The sequence below is a fragment of the Musca autumnalis genome, unplaced genomic scaffold (assembly GCF_047663935.1).
Source record: "Musca autumnalis isolate F117 unplaced genomic scaffold, ASM4766393v1 scaffold_1, whole genome shotgun sequence".
Classification (NCBI taxonomy): Eukaryota; Metazoa; Arthropoda; class Insecta; order Diptera; family Muscidae; genus Musca; species Musca autumnalis.
The window spans coordinates 82,842,470-82,864,442 of record NW_027411644.1 but is presented as its reverse complement, the minus strand read 5'-3'; the positions used below and the strand labels follow the sequence as shown (position 1 = coordinate 82,864,442).

Here is a 21,973-nt window from a genome sequence, read left to right as displayed (position 1 = left end):
TCAGGTACCTCCCCCACAAAAGTTCAAACATGTTTGGAAAAATTGTGCGCACGATAACTCTTGAAGAGAGTGACCAATTTGGTCCATACTTTATTTACCAGATATATATCAGGTTAGAATATGAACTATATTTATCCACTCCTTCGGGTACCTCCCACACAAAATCCCAGCATGCGCGGACCACGTGAAAATGCTGTCGAATGTGAATTCAGAATCTTGGGGTAGTTTGTGGTCGGAATTCTGCTACCATCGACCATGACATTCAAGTCTGTTCTCACCTCTGCCGTCCATGTGGTGAACAGAGTGGCCGTAGATTTAGTGGCGAATATTTGCATATTCCTCGAGTGGAAAAATGTCGTAAGACCAGCCTTTCATAAATGACATCAAGGAAGGTACCTGACGCCGATCGTACAATCATCGCACGACAGCAGTTTCTTTGTACCGGATTGATCCGAAACCGAAAGGGTTTCGGCCAGCGGTTGCCAACCCAGCATCTATGCTGCTACAACAACAATCATCTGCATACGTTACGATCTCAATGGCACGCAATGATATTGCCGTGCTGTGCTGCCTACGGAACCCATGCTGATGACCGGCTATTTCTGATGCTGAAGAGGACTAAAGCCTCAAAGGTCTTTGCTACGGGCGATAAAAGCAAAATCGGTCTGTACGATTCACCTTTGCTGGCATCCTCACCTGACTTCAGTAGCGGGACCAACATGCCCATTTTCCTGACTTCGGAAACGATGTGGGTGGCTAGCGACAGGTTGAGAACTTTAGTATGATACTCCAATCCCGGCTCATCCAGCTTTTCAAGAATTACCAACATCATCCATTGTAAATTGTGGTGCTTCATCCTCCAGAGAGGGGAAGAGACTTAATGCGACGTAGTACTCTTCTCTTTGCCCTGTCACTCCCAGGGTGCTCGACAAACTGTCGACTAAAATAACTTGCGCACCTTTTCGGATCAGTCTGCGAAACGTCACCAAACGTGACCGAGGTCCTATCTTCCTTCTTACCAGTGTTCGAGAATAACTTAACCGTTGCCCACAATTCACTTATTCCGGCTCCAATATTGCAACTCTTCAGATGATTTAATGACTTGTTCCGCTTACGCTCACCGACCAACCAGTTACCTTCTACACTTTTTTCAGATGTAATTCGAATTATTTTAATTGTAATTCGAGAATTCTATTTGTAATTCGTAACATTTCATTTGTAATTCGAGAATTCCATTTGTAATTCGAATTATTTAATTTGTAATTCGAAATATTCCATTTGTAATTCGAAATATTCCATTTGTAATTCGAATTATTCCATTTGAAATTTGAATAATTCCATATGTAATTCGAATTATTCCATTTGTAATTCGAATTATTCCATTTGTAATTCGAATTATTCCATTTGAAATTTAAATTATTCCATTTGTAATTCGAATTATTCCATTTGTAATTCGAATGATTTCATTTGTAATTCGAATTATTCCATTTGTAATTCGAATGATTTCATTTGTAATTCGAATTATTCCATTTGTAATTCGAATGATTTCATTTGTAATTCGAATGATTTCCTTTGTAATTTCAAATAAAATTTTTCGAATTAAAAATAAAATAATTCGAGTTACAAATGGAATAATTCGAATTACAAATGGAATAATTCGAATTTCAAATGGAATAATTCGAATTTCAAATGGAATAATTCGATGTTATAGAATCGGGCGGTCTTCTGATGGAGACAATTATGGTGATGGTCTGATCAAAGAAAACCCTGGTGACACGATGGTTATGTCTGGCGAACTGTGACACCCTGTCCTCTCATTCTGTTAGGGGTGTTCTCATTGATCGTGTAAAACGTAGAGCTATCCATCAGCTCAGCCCGCACTTACCCCTCTAGTCATTTCCGAAGACCGAATGCCATAACTCAGGATGAACATTAAAGTCCCCCACGACCAGACGGCTATGAACTTTCAAACGTGGGCTTATATAGGGCCTATAACCTTGGAGTACAGCTATTTATCATACGTTCAGCACACATAATTGTCGAGGTGGCAGATAAACCGTCGTGGTATTGATTTCTTTTTTTTAATTTTGGTATTACTTATTAATGTGATGCTGTCAAGGTAGAGTCTCTACACCACAAGATAAGGAAGAAGTATTGTGTACGATTTGAACTTTATAAAGATTACCAGAAATAAGAGATTTGCAGACAAATTGAAGGTATTCGTTGTAGGCGACAAATATGGAACATATTGATGATCTGAAGAGAATATTTTTCAAAGGAGGTCAGACAAAGCTATCTTCCATATGAGTCGCATTTCATAAGCATAAAGAATTCATTAAGTTTTCTTCTTCTTAAGTTTCCCTTTGGGTCAAATCTTCAATACATGTAAACAAGTTGGAAATTACAATTTTATTATATAATGATTAATTATTTATATATAACAATATATGTACTATAATGCTACGCACAATATTTTTATTCGTTTGTTTATTGTTTTCTAACTCCAAAGATAATTCTAAATACTGGAAATGGTTATTATATAAGAAGTTTTTCCTGTACAAATTGTGAGTTTTTTATTATTTATATTTAATATTATAAGGTGTAATGTTATTTTTTAATCATTATTTTTAGCTGGTAGTTTTTGGGCATTTCTTTTTTGGAAAAATTATTATAAATAAATATTATTTTAAGTTTAACAATAACTATAAAAAACTTCTATCCTCGCTCCCTGTTATACCAACCAACCACCACCAATCACAAGAACAATTTTGGCTCAATTCTTTCTAATTTAGACTGAACTTTAATACAAGAAAAAATAAAAACAATTGAATACACAATAAATCTTTGTCTTTCAAAATAAACCAACGAATTATTATTGACAAAAAAAAAAAAAAAAAAACAAAAACATTATATACTTATGTATTTATAGTTTAAAACAAATAAAATCAAATATTTAAAGAAAAACGATTTACTTTTTTTGCTAAAAAATAAAACTTTAATAATTTATAGAAAATAAATCAAATGACTTAACTGAAAATTAAATTTTGAAAACAGAAACCAAACGTATGTATTTATTTTTCAAAATATATATTTAGTACCTTAAATAATTTTTAAAAGAAATAAAAAAACACAACTAAAATCCAGAGGAGAAATAAAATTATTAATTAATAAATAAATAAAAGGAGGAAACAAAACACAAAAACACAGCACGGGGACTGAAAAGATTGGGGGATAACAAGGGTTAAATAGAATTCACTGAATATCACCAATTGAAATACTTGTACATGTTCGCCTTTGTTTGCTTCAACATATTCCGATCTTTACATTTGCCTATAATGGATTTCACACTAGTGCTATTAATCATGTTATAATAAACTATTCTATATCGATCATGGCCAAATTATAATTAGGCCATTGCGTAAAAACAGCTGATCATCGACTAGCCTTTAAAATGCGCTATTGTGAATGAAATCTCCTACAAAAGGTAGCCATGACAAGTAAAATGTAAACAAATTTTATGTGTAGACTGAATTTTAGCAACTGATGAAATAACTAAACGCTCATTTCCAAAAGAAATCTCATATGGTCTGTTCCTTTACTTTTGGAAATGGTAAAACCGGCAAAAGTAGTAAAAGTTGAAAACTACTCCCATAGGAATTGTATGGTGTCCGAAGTAAAGGAACGCTTTTCGAGTAAAAAGTGGTAAAACTTGAAGATTCTTGCACGTAAAGGAACAGAGCTATAAATGTTTCATTGGCCTCAACTGTTCAGTCCCTTTGCTATCGTGTAAAAGAAATAATTATTTTAATTCTAAATAAAAAACTTAAAGCGAAATTAAATCCCTATGCAAAAAATATATACACAACAAAAAACACAATAACAAATATATATACGATTATATATATTAATCTAATTATATGTAGTTAAAATATGTTCAAAGTAAATGAAAAATTTAAATTGAAAACAAAACAAAAAATAATTAAAAAAATAAATAAGTATAGTAAATATACATATATATAGTTATATATGTATGTATTAATTAAGCATACTGATGATGATATTGTAAATCTTATTTGATTTAAATCCAAAGAGTATAAAAACAAAAAAATTAAAAATATAACATAATAAAAAAATTATATGAAATGAAAGAACATTTTGAAACTCTGTGTTAACGCACTGAGATCAAGGTAGAAGAAGATGAAGAAAAAACAAAAATATATACATAAATTGAAATTTAAAAATAATAAAAAAAATTGAAAACCATTTATTGTTTTATTAAACAAAAAAGAAAGAAAGAACATATATAAAGAATATAATTTAAGGAAAAATAAGTGGAATAAATTAAATAAAAATAAAATTTATTACGGTGTTTTTAATTGTTAGGGGGGAAAGCTTGGGGGATTTTGTCGAATTTTCCCTGAAATGCCTATGTATTAGTGTCCAAGTCAACTCAATTTAATGCCCTCAGCCGTTGGGTTTCTACCTTTATTGCTTCACCTTATGTATTGCATCCTGACCTGCCGTTGTACGCCATATAGTTTCTTCATGTCGATCAAGCCAATTCTTTTGGTCTGTGGCGGGATAGATAGAACCCCGGGCTATTGATCTCTAATCTGCAATGGCATACTTTCGTTGCAGTACTTACTCGGGTGTTACCGTGAGGGTCATCCAGCATCCACCCAGGCATTTCAGGACGGATTTTCATGATCTAGTAAGATGCGTATACGTCAAATGAAAACTCATCCGAAATCCATTCGATTTCATTTGACATTTAAGTACTGGAATTGACAGTTGAAATCGAGCGGATTTCGTAAATGTAAACCAAGCATTATTCTCATTTCATGTAAAAAATCAAAAATTCATATTTGTCAACTAAAACACAACTCATTCTTATTCACAATGCCACTCTCATTCACAATAGCGTGACATCCATTAATAATTGCGCAGACACAAACCCTTCAACTCCTATGTTGGCGCGTATATTTAAATGAAGGTAGCTCTGACATGTGAAGATGTAAACAAAAGCAACCAACGACAAAATAATTTGCAAGATACACACAAGCGATCACGAAGGAAGTTTTTATCTGCCAAAAAGCTAAACAAATTTAATACATTTAAAATCAAAATGATTACCTCGAAGAGGGCTGTTCACGTGGAAGTGTGTTTGAAATTAATACCAGGGTAAGTAAATGGAATATTACAAATTTATGTAAATAACCAAATAATAATGAAATTAAATTGGAACAAGTCTCGTTTAGGGGCACCTCTCCGATCGGGCTGAAATTTTTACCATAGGTAGTCCTTGGGACCCTGATCACAACGATATATATCTTTTCCGGGGGAAGTACATACTTCCCGAGATATGGGTCTTGACATTTTACTATTTTTACTTGGGCAATATGGGTATCATTTTAAAGCTCTCGTGGTGATTACTTTTCTTTGCTATTACGACTTTTGCTTCAGATTACAACAATATATAGTTTCTCCAAAATTATAAGTTTTCTTCAAGTAGCTGGCCTTCTGCCGGGATTTAAGACTTTCTCCTATGGACAGGAGCAAAAGTCGTAAAAGCAATCAAAAGTACTCACCACGAGCTTTAAAATGATACCCATATTGCCCAAGTAAAAATAGTAAAATGTCAAGACCTATATATCGCGAAGTATGTACTTCCCCCGGAAAAGATATATATCGTAGTGATCAGGGTCCCAAGGACTACCTATCGTGAAAATTTCAACCCGATCCCAGAGGTGCCCATAAATAAAGTAATGGTGTTAAATTAGGACTTTCCCGAAATGTCAAGACCCATATCTCGGGAAGTATGGTCTTCCCCCGGGAAATATATATCTAGTTGTTATCAGGGTCCCAAGGACTACCTATGGTGAAAATTTCAGCCCAATCCGAGAGGTGCCCCTAAACGAGACTTAAGCCAAATTAATATTTTCATTTGTATTTTAGCAAAAGACTGGAAGAATTGCAATCACTCATTGAAGGTCCCCTTAGAAGTTTACTTGGCAGAAAAGAACTGCCATTCAATGAAGTTATTAAATTGACACAGGAAGATTTGGAAGAAGAGCCACTGAAAATAATTGAAAGTATTTTATTGGAATGCGAAAGTAAAAAAGATGGAGAGGTAAATATTGTTGTGGCTTAAGTTGAATGTTTTCATTAAGCTCAGATAGGGACCACATTTTTTCAGAGGTAGGCCTCGTCACCCTGATCACAAATATATATATATATATATATATATATATATATATATATATATATATATAACATTTATTTCGGAAGTCCATACTTGCCGAGATATGGGCATCTGAAAATGTGAAAATTCTTTTGCTAAAGGAAGCAAGAAATGCTATTTCAGAGATAGAAGCAATATTGAAACTTTGCTACAACAGAAAGAAGGGAGAACGTGTGGTACGTATCTCCACTGGCTGCGGATTTATCTGGCTTCCGAATGGGAATTATGCGAGCTATCTTCCAAATGTTTGGAATTACAAATTGGGGAATTGGTTGTTGTTGTAGCAGCATAGAAATCTACGTAGAAGCATAGGTTTGATGTTGGGTTGGCAGCCGCTGGCCGAAACACTATGGTTTCGGGTCAATCCGGTACGAAAGAACCCGCTGCCGTGGGATTAGGGAAACTGGTGTGCTATAGATATGCCGTCTGGTTTTGAATGGTTTGGACTTGGAGATAATTTCACTTCACAACTCGCCTGGGCCCCTTCTGTTGGATGATCAATAAATTGTTGGTAGAATTGTGGTGCATGAACATCCGTTGACATCAGAAAAGCGAATATTAGGACGACATCGAGTTGTTGTAGCTACTTGGACCGCCTGTGTTCGGAAGCATTCTATTCCTGCACAGAATTACTCAATTTACGCTCAATGAGGACGCCGCTACCAGAATTAGCGGTACATCGTTTCTCTTGGGTTAGACCATCTCTCTTTAATTGTCTCCATCAGAAGACCGCTAGGTAATTGGCATAATTTCAGAGAGTTCACTAATCACCGCTTGATAGATCTGCCCGACCCTGCTGTTCGGGTAGTAGAGAGGACGTTCCGAGACATCATCACTGATTGATCCGCTCGAAATATACCTGGTGCTCAACTAACCCAAGTGAAATCAAATTTTCACATCAGAGGCGGAAAATGAGCGTAATAAGCAAACCCCTGTAACCACAGGGTCAGGGAGCTGACACTTGAAGATAACAGGTTGGTCGGTGTGCATAAGTGCACAAGTGGCTAAATCATCTACAGAGTTGCAAGATTGGAGTCGGAATAAATGAATTGATGGGGAAGGTTAAGTCATTTTTGAACCCTGTAAAGAAGGAAGATTTGGCGAGGTTACGCTGACTGATTCAAATAGTTGCGCAAGTTTCAGTAGACCGTTTGTCGAGCATCCCGGGTGTCACAGGTCGAAGAGAAAAGTACTACGGCGCGTCAGATGTCTTCCTGGCGAGGATGAACCAACACAATTTACAATGGATGATGTTGCGAATGTCAACAGGAACGCTAAATCATCCAATGCGTTGGGCCCTGATGAGATATCCATGGTAATGATGAAATAGCTGGATTGAGCCGTTAGTGGAGTATCTCATCTGCCGCTAGCCAGCCACATCGTTCCCGAATTTTGGAAAGTGGGCAAGGTGGTCCCGCTACTGAAGCCAGTAAAGGTGACGTAGCAAAGAAAATTGAGGATTTACCCCTCCTAAGCATGGGTTCCGTAAGCAGCACAGCACGACAACAGCGCTGCATGTGATCTCCACACATATGAGTTGATGACTCAACCAGAACAAGCCGCGCGATAGGACAATATGTTCAAGCTCCGTAGAGTGGAAGAGGAAGTTACCCATGATTGAGTGGCATCTCCGTAACTGTTTAACCTCTATCTCTTATGTATTCTATCCCCTCCCGACTTCATTGATATTGTAACGCATGCGGATGATTGTTGTTGTTGTAGCAGCATAGGTTTGATGCTGAGTTGGCAGACGCTGGCAGGTACACAAAGAATCCACTGGCGTCAGGTATCTTCCATGATGTTATTTGCAAAAGTCTGAACACCTATTTAACTGACGAGGAATACACCACATGGACTCGAGAGGTGAGCAAAGAGTTGAATGTCATGGTCGATGGTAACAGAATTCCGACCACCAACTACCCGAAGATTCTAAGGGTCATATTCGACAGCACCTTTAAGTTGTCCTCGCATGGCTCCGCTATCTGTGACACGTTGAGATGTAGGAACAAGGTCCTACAAGGTTAAGTTTTTAGCCGGCAGCAGTTGGGATGCAGACAAAGATATCTTGTTGAATATAATAAGTGCAACGCGATTTAAAACTACTCAAATCGCCCTGAAAACTGCAACAGGTTGCATCCTCATGTCTTCAGTTAACAAAGGAGAAGAGACAAAAATTCTTCAGTACAGCACCACTATGGAATGTAGCCATCTTAATCACCATATGGTGCCATCCAGGCATGTCAGGAGGGATCTTCATGATGACAATTGAAACCTTTAAAAATCCACGGCAAATTTTTTTAAATATCTCCGCGACATATCTCTAGAAGAAATCGGTTCTTTAGACATTGTATATATCGCACCTGTTCAACAAAAGGGTAGTAACTCAAAATTTTGAAATTTTCACTTTTCATCAAAAAACGATTCATAATAATCAACTCCACCTACTGTAAAAAATTCCCATTATTTTGTCTACTCTTTCGTCAAAAAATACCGATAAGTAAATTGTCATCTCTTCAGAATAATTACTCTGTATCGACAAAAGAGACTTATTTCAAGTTGCGCCCACATGTTTCAGGCATTTACATCTTGATTTTTTCGGCAAAAGAGTAGTATTTCGAATTGTTCCCTCTTTATGTTATCAATCGCCGCCCATTTTTCAGTTAAAGGGGCACAAGTCGAAATAATTTCTCTACTAAATCAAACATTTGTTTCAACAAAATGGTAGTAACTCGAAAACTGGTTAGAAATATGACCAAATACATAATGAAATAAAAAGAAGTCCAGTGTTGTAGTGTAGTAAAAAAGATATCTTTACGATGGTATAGTTTTTTTGTGTATTATATCTTTAACATTAACATAAATTGTTTTTTGTCTCTACTGAAAAGTAGAAAATTTTGAGTTACTACCCTTTTGTTGAACAGGTGCGATATATATTTATATTTGTCAATAATTTCTTCCCATTTTTAGCTTTCATCTGCAAATGATGCTGAGTACTTTGTATTCCATTTTTATTGGCCACAAATAAGACCCATGGAATTGGAAATGTTTGAAACTGACTCTGAAGCTGAGGCAATACCTTCATCAAGTCATTGGCTGTTGCCTTCAAGTTCATTTGTTGGTCTATGGGAACATTTGATTTACGATGAAGGATCCAAGGAGAAGTTGTTAAAGTTTGCTCTGTCAGCCTTAATGTTTTCCCAACACAATGTTAATCCAAATGTGGTGTCTTGTAATCGGTTGATACTGCTACATGGACCACCAGGTATATTATAATTAAACCTACAAAACCTTTAGTTGGAGAAAAACTAAAATTAATATTTTCCAGGTACTGGCAAGACCAGCTTGTGCAAGGCCTTGGCACAAAAGCTTTCAATTCGTTGTCGTCCTGTATTCCGCTACACCCACTTAATTGAAATCAATTCTCATTCCCTATTCTCCAAATGGTTTTCGGAAAGTGGCAAATTAGTGATGCGTCTCTTCAGTAAGATTAAGGAGATCATACAAGATTCTCACAGTTTGGTGTGTGTTCTTATCGACGAAGTAGAATCATTGGCCTATGCTCGTGATTGTATGTCTGGCCAGGAGCCGAGAGATGCTATGCGTGTTGTTAACGCTTTACTTACACAATTGGACAGCATCAAGGAACATCCGAATGTGCTTATTTTGGCTACATCTAATTTAGCCGATACCATTGATTTGGCATTTTTGGATAGAGCTGACATCAAACAATATATCGGTTTGCCTAATGAGCTGGCTATAAGGAAAATTTATGATTCTATGATCACAGAATTAATACGTGTTGGTATTATCGAAGCTAATGCTACGCTACAAAGTGATGATAAACATGAAGGCCTGCTTAAAGAGCTGTCGCAGCGCAGTAAAGGTTTAAGTGGCCGCACCCTGAGAAAGTTGCCATTTTTGGCTCATGCTGCTCACACATATAATGTTGATTTTGATTGTAAATCAAAAATTAATTTACCCGATTTTTTGGATTCAATGCTTGAGGCATTGGAAAAACATAAACAGGATCACGGTTTAATGAAATTGAATAAATGATTCTGAGTGGGAGTAAAAAAAGCAAAATGTTTTTAGTTCAAGAATCTATCGCAGGTAAGAGGAAATGTGGAAATGTCCAAAAAGTTCCGTTATATTCGAATATTACTACATATTACTATTATTATGTATCAAGAGAGAGGTTCTATTAAAAATATTTTTAAGTTGTCAAAATTACTTTTGTTCAGCCTACTTCTAATTCAAAACCCCCAAAAGTTCATTGTGTACAGTACAACAACATATGCGGAACTTAGTCTTGACCAAAGTCACAACAGGAAGCCTTAGTGCCGTAAAAGAATTTAAAAGTCAGAAGGCCTTCTGAAAGAAGACTAAAAGGTCTTCTTATAGAATACCAAAATGTCTTCTTATAGAAGACCGAAAGGTCTTGGCTGACTTCATAAATGTAGTATTTACATTGCAAAAAATGACAATATCATAAAAGGTGAAGTAAATATGTGTGGCAACACTGACATTGTCAAAAAAGAGACGTGTCATTTTGCTGCATTCATGAACGCACACATTGCTTTACTTTTTGTAAAATTCCTTTTTTTAAAATAAATTTATTATATTGAATAATTACTAGTTTCATACGTATTTTTTCCTGTTTTCTTTGCAAATGTCAGTTGGCATAACAGTACTAAAGAAATGTCAATTGGTGTGCAGTCCACTTGGAAACACTGCACAAATTCGGCAATTGCTGCGCAGTGTGATGTGTCGTGTGACATCATTTGACGCATCATACTGCATTTATGAAGTCAGCCCTTCCTTTAGAACACCAAAAGGCCTTTTCATAAAAAGCAAGGAGGTCTGATCATTGAAGTCTAGCCGTTCTTCCTCTTGGAGGCAATATGATTTTATCATAAAAGGCCAAAATGTATTCTCATAAAATACCGGAAGGTTTTCTAATAAAAGTTCTCATAGAAACCCAGTATTCTCATAGACTACTAGAAGTTATTTTCGTTTACTGTCCTGCTATCAGTAGGTCTTCTAATAGAAAGTAGGAGGGCTTTCTTAATGATAGATAATTAGATATGCAAAAGGTCTTCTTATAGAAGACCAAAAGGTCTACTTATAGAAGTCTACTTCAGAAGTTGGAGTCGAGTAGATTTTATTGCAAAACGCCAGTAAATCTTGGGCGATCTAGTTCCTAGTTCACTGTACTAGTTCCAAAACAGATAACGTCATAAAATATAACGTGTGATATTTCGTATACACAGTTGTTTCATACAAATGATGTGGGCCATTGGAACTGCGTACTGAACTAGATAGTTCCATATAGTTAATTTGCTACAACTCTATAAAAGGCCACCATATCTTCTGATAGAATCCTTCAGGTATTCTTCTCATGACGTCTAAAAGTTCCTTTCGTTGAAAACGGTAAGACTATAGGAGACCTGTAGGATTTCTCGGAAAGTGTTCTCATAGAAATTCCGAAGTTCATTCGCTGTATTATTAGATATTTCACAGATATTATATTGAAGACCCATTCATTTTCTAGCGGAAAATTTTTATCAGCAGGTCTGCCGCTATTCTTCGAAAAGATACACTGATCTTCCATCGGAATTCATTGAATTCTCTCATTCAATAGATGTGCAAAACGTTTTCTTAAAAAGACCGGAAGAAGGTATTCTCATAGAAGATCATTAGTTCCCCTTATAAAAGACTAGTAGTGTTCTCATATAACACTATTTGATATTTTCATAGAAGCCTTAAAGTTCACTAACTCAATAGCAGACCAGTTAAAGGCCAGAAGGTGTTTTCTGGAGGATTGCTAGGGACAGTTGAATAGATGCTGGGTGCCGTTAGGTCACTACCGGGAATAATGCGTTCTCTGTAGGAGTTAAGAATGCTACTGTAAGCAGACATTGATTGTGTAAGTATAGAACGAGTTTGGGTCTACAGAAGCACCCTTGCAGAATGGGTCCACAGAAGCACCCTTGCAGAATGGGTCCATAGAAGCACCCTTGCAGAATGGATTCGTAGAAGCATCCTTTCAGAATGGATTCATAGAAGCACCCTTTCAGGATGGATTCATAGAAGCACCCTTTCAGGATGGGTTTATAGAAGCACCCTTTCAGAATGGGTCTATAGAAGCAGCATTTCTTTCAGAAAGGGTCCATAGAAGCACCCTTTCTTTCAGAATGGGTCTATAGAAGCACCCTTTCTTACAGAAAGGTTCTATAGAAGCATTCTTTCTTACAGAATATGTCTATAGAAGCACCCTCTCCTACAGAAGCACCCTCTAACAATGCACACATATGATTTATCATTTTGTTATTTCCTTTATCTGATATTTGTTTGTGAATGCCTTTCGTATTAAGTAAATCTTCAACGCGGTTTAGTAGGTCTTGTTTTGGACCTAAAAATATTTCTGAATATCGTTTTCACTATTTTTTTGTATTAAACTCAATCTATTATATCTATATAAACATTATCTTGTTCATTATACGTTTTGTAAAATCAATAACCCAAACTCTCACTTATAACACTCAGTTGTTGTCGTGTGGGATATCAAATAAATAAATAAAATAGAAAAACATTCTGGGGGCGTCCAGTCTCGAACGATTTAAACGAAAGGTGCTTCTACGGGAATTGGGAAGTGGGCTGGGCAGTAGTTTTAAAACACTCTCGCCTACTTCGAACTTGGATTTGTCAATCGCAGACTATTCTTATAGAAATCGCTTGAATATGTTTGGTTGATGTCCGGATGTGCTTCCAAACTTGCAGTCAAAAATCCCTCTCACAATTTTCTCTCGACCTAATATCTGCTCGAGCTGGTGAGACCCCATTTTTCTAGGCATTTGTACACTGCTAGTATTGTTTCTCTCATGAGCTACTGTCAGTTTCAGGAACACCTAGGAGTTGTTCTTTACCCCCATGTGATACCAGAACAGCAACCCGTTTTTTCTTCCCTGTTTTGAGAATATCTGGTAATAATTTTCCATGCCAGTGCACACAAATAGCCTCGTTCCTTGAAGCTGTTGCGTTTATTTTTCACGGTTTATTCTCCGCTGTTCACGGATAAAGCTTCTAGAGATCTTATATTTGTAGGGATCCTCTCCGATAGCTTCTACTGTAGCCAAAATAATACTAGTAACGTTCCTATACACCTTACAGGGGTTCAGCACCAATGACAATTTCATAGTTACGATTTTCTTGAAGTCACGCTTGATTGTTTTCGGGACAGATGATTCTTCAGATTCTACGATACGTTTAGCATCAAAACAAGACCTAGACCTCATTGAAAATGTATTGAAATATGAAAACATTGACACACAAATTTCAGAAAAGGGAAATAACAACATGATTAATAATCTGTGGTATCTTAGTCCTGAACTTGCTGACCTGGCATTGTTTGATGCAACGGTGCAAAACGCCGTAAAGAGCCAAAGGGCGACAAAAATCTTAACAAAGCAAAGATTTCAATTTCTTCAGAAATATTCGATCCAAACTTCCAAAAGAGCAACTGCCGAAATTCCTAGAAAAAGGTCTGACATAATTCTTATTGTTCAAAAGATTAAACATTAACTCCGAATTTCTAGGGGGCGCAAAGGATGGTAAACAATTTGAAAGTTGCGAAGTACATAGCAGAACGTTCTTCAAGTAGTCAGCTGTACCCAGATAGCTCCAAAACCACATGATGTCTGTCTCTCGAATAAATTTAATTTAGAACAAAATGTAAAAGAAATTTGTTTTCCTTCCAAAAATTGATAAAAATGAAGAAAATGTTTTTTTAATAGTCTCCATTTTCGCACAAAGGCGTACCTAGTCAGGTTTTTCGGGACATTGGCTTTATTATCTCGAATTCTGTAATACCTATTTAGTATTTGATTTATTATATATACTTATATTTTGTTGTTCAGCAAGAAATGTTAAAAACAGAATGGCCCTTAATTTAATGCTTAATATGGACAAAAAGCGTTAACCATTCCAGAGAAATGGGTCGCCGAAATCGCTAAATAGCCAAAAAATCGAGATTTTCATAATGTCGAGGCCACAGTGGCACATGTTAACATATTCCAATTGTGCTCAAACTTTGACAGTCTTAAAATCTGACCAAACTAAAAACTTTATGCGTTGCCGCCTTAAAAAATCCGACATCGATTTGTTCACTTTGAACAATAACCAGCCCAACGCTACAACTTATAACAAAGAAAATATTGAATTTTACATAGAACGTTTGATATTTTATCAAATTTTATATTTTTGCACAGTTTAATAATAAAAAAATTGTATTACAATACCATACTTTTATACCCTACACCACACTGTCGTAGGAGGTCTCGATAACACAATAATCTGCTGAAAATCGACTTTAAACGGCCAACTATCTTAATTTAGAACACTTTTAAGATTTTTGACGATTTTCGGCCAAAAACTTCATGTTTTTGATATGACCCCAAATATCGAAAAATTTACCCTCAAAACGCCAAGATCCAAAATTTGAGTCCAATCGGATGAGAAATAAAAACATGCAAAAATCCGATGTCTAGTCATTACATTAAGGATTGTTTTTCTGAAGATCTTCCCACCATTTCTGGCACTCGTTGCTTTGTCACTTTTATTAGATGGTACTTTTCCTCACACCTCACACTGAACAATGAATCCGTGCATTTATATTCCCATGATAAACAAATCCCTCTTCCATTATAAGGTTCTTAAAATTCAATTACATTGCAAATTTGCTTTGGTAACGCAGGTGCAAAGCAATTGAAACAAGAAAATTCCAAGATTTCTCGCCAAAAGTGCAGTAATAGCCAATAAATCCAATTTCAAGTTGTTGTCGCTCGTTCCTTGTTTTTTCGAAATAGTCACGTGCTAATGAATTAAATTAAAGGAATTTCTATTTTTCCCCAGACACATTTATGGTCCATATATGTACTTATATCTATATATAAGTATGGCGAAGTGTGATTGTGTGTGCTCCAATAAACTTGGCTAGCGAATGATTTTGTTATTTGCTTTGTTTGTATGCAGCTGTTATAGTTATCCACAAAAAAATGACCGCCCCATTGATTTGTGTCACACACACAGACTCACAAATAAATACAGGACACCTACAATTCCATGTTAGTTTTTTCTTCGAATCTTCGATATAGGATATGTTGCTCCCTTGATGTTCACACACACACACACACATGGAGTTTGTCGTTGGCATCGATGGCTGCTGCCTAGCATTATTTCCGTAAGCTGTCTTTAGACAACTAATTGGCTTTGTGTTTACTTTTAACATTTTTTGTTGTTGTTGTCCACGATTGGATCAATTTCATCCCAGGTTCTTATATCGATTTGTGTGTGTGTTTAAAGATACACACCCAACTATTTATATAGAAGAAATGCTCATACAAGTTTCCAAATGTTTCGGTGTAGTATTGATAAATCGTTTTAAAGTAAAACCTTTCAAATTTGGCGAAGTGAAATGATGGAGGACACTGAATTGGGTGATACATATTGGCGAATTGTTGATACATAGTTTTCCGTTAGTGTGCGTGGATGTGTCAGAAGAAGAATGACGTTGTGAATATAGCTAAATTTCGCCGACTTGAGAGATTGAAACTTATGGGGACTGAAGGTTAGGTTAGGTTTGGTGATGTGCAGCCACTAATTTATGACTGCGTCACTCGGAGATCTTCCGGTCCATTGTGATCATCCGGGGGAAAAATGAGGGATGTGCTGTAAAGAAAAGAAAATATAGAGAAAAGAAGAAAGAGGCAAAAATAAAAAGGAAGCTATGAAAGTATAAAGGAAGTAATTAAGTAGAGAATTTTAGAATGGAAAAATAGTTTAAAAGAAGAAAAAGTTTGAGTGGTGATGGTTGGTAGAATATTTGAAATACGGTTCACGTGTTCAGGTTGCGCTATCACAGCCACTTCAGATTTCTGATGATGTTGTAGATTACAGCAGGTTCCATAGTTGAATAGAATGTTAGACACGGTGGAAAGTGAACACCCACTAATCTATGCCGCCTACGAGCCAGGGCTGGACATCGACACAGGAGGTGCTCGATCGTCTCCATCTCCTTCTCATCCTCACAGAGTCTGCAATAGTCAGTAACATCCTCAACCCATTTGATGGTAAAGGCCCTGATATAGCAGTGTCCAGTGATAACTCCCGTCATTACTATAACTTCAGCTTTAAAAGGTTCAACAGAGAATTCATTCTTTTGACTGACAGAGACGGCCAAATGGATCCTGACACAATGCACCTAGGTTCATTATGCCATAATTCACTGGCTCTTTCTTCAGATAACGTTTCAATTCTTTGGAAAAAGTGACAAATGGGTGGTCCTGGTACCCAGCATGTCCTGGTACCCAGCATAGCCGATAGCCGTTAGTTAGCGTTCTCAAGGCTGTTTTACACTTAAGGACGACATCGGACTTGATGTTGCAGGATTTGATGGCTTTAAGAGCCGCTTCACTTTCCACAAAGATAGTCATCGGTTCAAAGATTTCTGCATCCAAACTTTTTATCAATTTCGCTGCCTTCCAAATCGCGAAGATTTCAGCCTGGAAGACACTACAGTTGCTATCTAGCATGTAAGCGTACACAAGAGATAGCCTTTCACAGTAGATGTCAGCCCCCGTACCTTCCTCCATCTTGGAACCGTCTGTATAAAAAGCCAGACCGTCCAGAGGGGGTTACTGCGGTTCCAGTCGTCTCTACTAGGTATAACGACATCTATATCGTCAAATCTCAGGACTGGTGATATATAGTCGCTCAGTTTTTCACGTTGGTTCACATTGATACCTGATTCATTCAGGATACATCCATATCCATAGGCACTACCGCGCCAGAGATTCTGTTCATGCAGCCTTAGGGCACTACGAGTTGGGGTTTAGACCCCAACTTTTCCCAATAGAATTCTTGCATGAATAAAGTGCAATCAGTCCTCTCTTCGCCCGCTCCTCAGCATTCCTGTTCCATCGCAATTGACAGTCCAGGATTGTGCCAATGTACTTTGCATCGGGCGAGAGCTGAAGCTGCACTCCATCCAGTGTTGGTTGGACAAATACGCCGAGCGTACGCTTCCTCGTGAACATTACCAGTTTTGTCTTAGTTGGGTTTACTCCAAGGCCGTTAGCCTTATCCCAGCGCGACAGCGTCGATATGGCTCCTTACATAAGCTCGGAAATGGTTGACGGAAACTTACCGGAAATCAGTAGTGCTACGTCGTCCGCATAAGCAACAACGTTGATACCTTGATTATCCAGTTCCGTCAGAATATTGTTTATAACAAGTAGCCATAGTAACGGTTACTGCTTTCCTAATTTTTGTCTCCCAATATTGGAATTTTTAATTCTGCTTTTTAGCATATTATTTATCCAACAAGTTAGGGTTTCTCAAGTTCTACATTGTTGAAAGCTCCTTCTATGTCTAGAAGGGCAGCCAAGGTAAAGTTTGAGTTTTCCTTGTTCCTCTCAATGAAACCTACCACCTCATGCAACGCAGACTCCACAGATTTGCCTTTGATATATGCGTGCTGCGAGTTGCTTATAGAGGCGGTGTCTACATGACTCCTTATCTCCATATCGATCAGTCTTTCGAGAGTCTTATAGATCTCCTCCAGGATTTGATATAAGCGTGGCGATGTAAATTGAAGCATCGCCGGCGTTATACCATCCGGTCCAGGTGACTTATATGGCTTGGAAGTGTTGACAGCCCATTTAATCTTATTTCCGCTAACCACCTTGCCAATAAGATCCAAATCCATAGGCTATTAAATTTGGAAGATGTCACACTCACTGTTGACTGTGTCCGTATCCTTACAGCCTGGGAAGTGGGTCCCTGCCAAGAGGTTAAGAGTCTCTGTAGCAGAGTCTGTCCACGCACCATCTTGTTTCTTCATACTTCCGATGGATTTAGAGTCCTTGGAGAGTAATCTTCGAAACCTAGCTGCGTCGTTGACTCCTATTGACTCATAGAAATTAGCCGAAGACTTTTTCTTTGCTCGCTTGATTTCACTCTTGTATTTATTGAAAATCACCTTGTAGGAGTCCCAATCAATGTCGAGTTTAGTCTCATGCGCCTTGTTATACAGTGGTGGTTTTTCTAAGCTCGCCAAGTTCCTTGTTCCACCACACCGGCTGAGATTTCTTCCCAGGATAGGTTAGTGGACAGGATTCCTTATGGCAACGGAGAAGAACGTCTGTAAGATTATTTACAGTCCCATTAAGTTCCTCAATTGTTTCTATATTAATATTAAGAGTCTGTTGAGAACTCGTTAGTTCCGTGTATTTATACCACTTTGTCCTTCTCGGGTTCCTATAAGGAGTTTGGCGACCTCCGTCAAAAAAGACATCGAAGAATATCTTCATATCATCCGAGAAGGAACATTCTATAGATACCCTCCAATTCCTTAGGACGGTGTCATCTAGATTTGAGAGGGTTAGGTCGATGACCTCCTTCATATCCCTAATTTTAAAAGTAGGATCATTTCCCCTATTACATATTCGTAAATTATATGATAATATAAAATCGAATATAGACTCACCCCTTTTGTTGGTGTCCTTGCTGCCCCATTGAAACTGGTGAGCGTTTGCGTCGCATCCCAGGATCACGTTGCAGGTACCCATCATATCATCGAGCAACCGTCGGACATCCAGGTTTGGTGGGTCTGGGTCCTCAAAAGGCATGTATACGGATGAGTAGTGGCCATCCCCGTACCATGCTCCAGCCTGACCGTGCACATGTCACCGTTGCTGTAATTAGATAGAAAGACTATATTCAAGCTCTTTTTACCTACTATACAAGTCCTCACCTTGTCCCTCTCGGACGCGGCGAAGATGTCGAGGACTGAAGATGATGAAAACTGAATATTCAGTAGTTCCTCAGAACTTAAACAAGGCAGACAATGGAGTTCGATTCTGTTTATAGCTCATTTATATGGAATAATTATTAGAAATTCGAAACAATTATGTGGTAGTTCGAATCAAAGCAAAAGAAAAGTCATAACGGAAGATAACCTTCAAAAAAATCTGCCAACTAAAATTAGAATATATATAATTTTCCACAAACATCCCATAAGGGACAAGGAAGACTTCTCTCATATCAATGAGTTCAGTTTATCGCCGAGTCCGAACGGCGTGTCTAAGACACCACTTTTGTAGAGAAGTTTTACATGGCTGAAATACTCAGGAAATGTCGCCAACATTACTGAGGGGTATTTTGCCACCGTTGAAAAGTGTTTTGATGTTGCCTGGCCGGGGAATCGAACCCACGACCATATGTGTGCAAGGCGGGTGTGCATACCATTGCACCACGGTGGCACCCACTAAAATAAGAATATCAAATTAAAAACCAATGGTGCCCAAGAAGAATAACACCGAAAAGTACTAGAAGGAGCAAATAAACCTAGATCATATAATAGCAACAATGTATCCAGGGGGAGGTCAGGGTGGCCCGGTCCCCCGAAATGGTCTTGAAATGCATTTCGGACTACGTCTTTGTATAATAGAAATGAGAATGTTGACACAAAGTGGACCAATTTCAAAACCTTATTGCTAGGAGCTTTAAAGGATGTTTACGGAAAACGGTAGAGGAAATATTAAAGAAACCAACTGGTGGTTTGATAATATTAAAAGTGAAGTCAGAGAAAAGAAAATAAGATGGAAAGCATATGTACTTCAACAACAGAGCGCCAGTAAATTACAATAATTATAAAGTCAGTATTCAAAGTCGAATACTCAGGAAGGATCAGTGTAAACGGGGATCTCTATATCTATGCACTGAAGAAGAAAGACGTGTTGTCTGTTTTGGAATATAGATATCCCCGTTTACTGAATACGCTGCTTAAGACGTTTCCCTTTTTCTGCTAAGAGGAAATTCCCTAACTCATGGTTCCTCACGGTTTGTATGACGAAGTTCATCACACTCGGTTGCTAGAAATTTGATCTTATATCAGGGTTTCGCAGCTATATAGCGAAATGCTTCAGCAGTAATTATAACCTGGAGAGTTTTCCCAGCCTCCAGTGAAGATTTGAGGAGCTAGGCTGCTTTGTGAAGCAGTGATTTTTAAATTCTCTAAATGCTTGCCGATCAGCCATGCCAAAGTGCGGGTTTTGTGCTTGTAATGGCGAGTTATCGGTCATCGTAGTATTATTACCGCAGCGTTGTTTAATAAAATTATTCTTTCTTGGTCGAGCTAAGGGTAGGATTCATTCAATTAGTCAGGTGCTATAGAGGACAATGCAAGGTAAAAGTGGTCCGAAATAAGCTACATATATCGGTCACCTGCTTTAAAATTGTTCTGAGTGCTTTCCAAAGGTTATAAAATCTTTGAATTCAAAGGTTCAACATTTCCTTTAACATTTTGAACATTTCAAACCAAAGTCAAATGTCATTCTGTCATTTATTTCCTGTTTCCCCATCAACGCCCTTAGCAAACGACAGGTATTTATATGTATGTATTTGGGAACAAAACCTAACATCCTACCATTGACAAGATGACAACCAAAACGAGAGAAATAAAAGCACAGCCAAAAAAAGAGAAACAAATAAAATTTTATTGCTTATTGCATCTAAGTCAACTTTTGGTGCAATTTGCCTGTGGGAAAAATTCGAAGATTTCAGCAACCTATAATGTGTCAATTTCTTTCGTGTTCTGTTTTTTTTCGTTTGTTGCAAACACCCTTGGCAGACATTTGAGGTTATGTTTTTTGTCAATGGTGCTTTTTCTTCTCCCTCGTCTTTTTGTCGGTTGTTATATTTTACGATATTGTGTTCAGTAGGCGGAAATGCATATTGATATAGAGACGCTACACTTGTTTGCCTATAGTTCAGCCACACACAGACGTAACAAACTATCATTAGATGGAGGAGTCTCAATTAAATTGCCAGCATTGAATTCTCGTTGTTTACTATTGGAAACAAATAAGAACATAAAAATCTCAAAGCAAACACGTCATTTGTGTGCGGAAAAGGATTTCTAATAAAAAAATCTTCGTCGCCATCTTTGCACTGAGTATAGCTTGTGAGAAGCTGTGATTTTGTAAATAAGGGGATTAGGAAACCGAAGGTGATGATGATTAGATTTTGAGAACTAGGTTCCATTGACATGGATATAAATCTAAATTTGGTTAGGGGATTACAATACCAGCGAATTAATAAGATGTATGTATCGCCTACTACAGGCAACGCAATCATGGTGGAGACTTGGTGTTCATAATTAATAAGAATATTCATTATCAGCTGACTTACCTATCTACCCCTACCCTTCTATCCAGCAACTCTTTGTGGTGGTGAATTCAAAGCTCACCACAAGACCTGGTACTCACAGCTGGGTTCAATCTAGCCGATGAAATAGACAACTTTGCAGCAATGAATGAGAACTTCCCCACTAGAATAACGGTCAATTGTACAAGCTCTCCAGGCACAACAATCGCCACTCACGATCACATCCCCATGGGGATCACTGTGTAGAAGTCGAGCGACTTCATGGAGACAGATATGAGCACATTCGGGAACTACAATTAACATGCGCACCCCTTATATGCTAGAAAGGGAGAGAATACTGTAGTGATACTTCTTATTATACGATTATTCAGTGTGAACTACCCTAATACCTATCGCCTGTAGTATGTTAAGTAGATCAGCTGACTAACAGCACATCCGAAAGGACATCGGGCGCTTTCGTCCGGACATCCATGACGTAATTCCAACTGACGTCAATCGAGTCTTAAT

At 37.5% G+C, this 21,973-nt stretch overlaps 1 protein-coding gene across 1 annotated transcript; it reads left to right on the top strand.

The window, feature by feature from the left end:
* The first annotated feature begins 4,904 nt into the window (after nt 1-4,904).
* On the top strand, nt 4,905-10,318 carry pch2 (pachytene checkpoint 2 protein). The gene is made up of 4 exons (XM_073963587.1): nt 4,905-5,181; nt 5,956-6,130; nt 9,209-9,503; nt 9,567-10,318. The coding sequence occupies exons 1-4, from the start codon at nt 4,988-4,990 to the stop codon at nt 10,295-10,297; spliced, it is 1,395 nt and encodes a 464-aa protein (XP_073819688.1). The 5' UTR covers nt 4,905-4,987; the 3' UTR covers nt 10,298-10,318.
* The last annotated feature ends 11,655 nt before the right edge of the window (nt 10,319-21,973 follow it).

What these genes read in the sequence shown, in the direction of transcription:
- pch2 (XM_073963587.1), top strand. Translation starts at nt 4,988, where the DNA reads ATGAAGGTAGCTCTGACATGTGAAGATGTAAACAAAAGCAACCAACGA. An exon ending in AAAGTAAAAAAGATGGAGAG is followed by an intron (nt 6,131 to 9,208) that starts GTAAATATTGTT and finishes TCCCATTTTTAG; the next exon opens with CTTTCATCTGCAAATGATGC. An exon ending in ACTGCTACATGGACCACCAG is followed by an intron (nt 9,504 to 9,566) that starts GTATATTATAAT and finishes AATATTTTCCAG; the next exon opens with GTACTGGCAAGACCAGCTTG.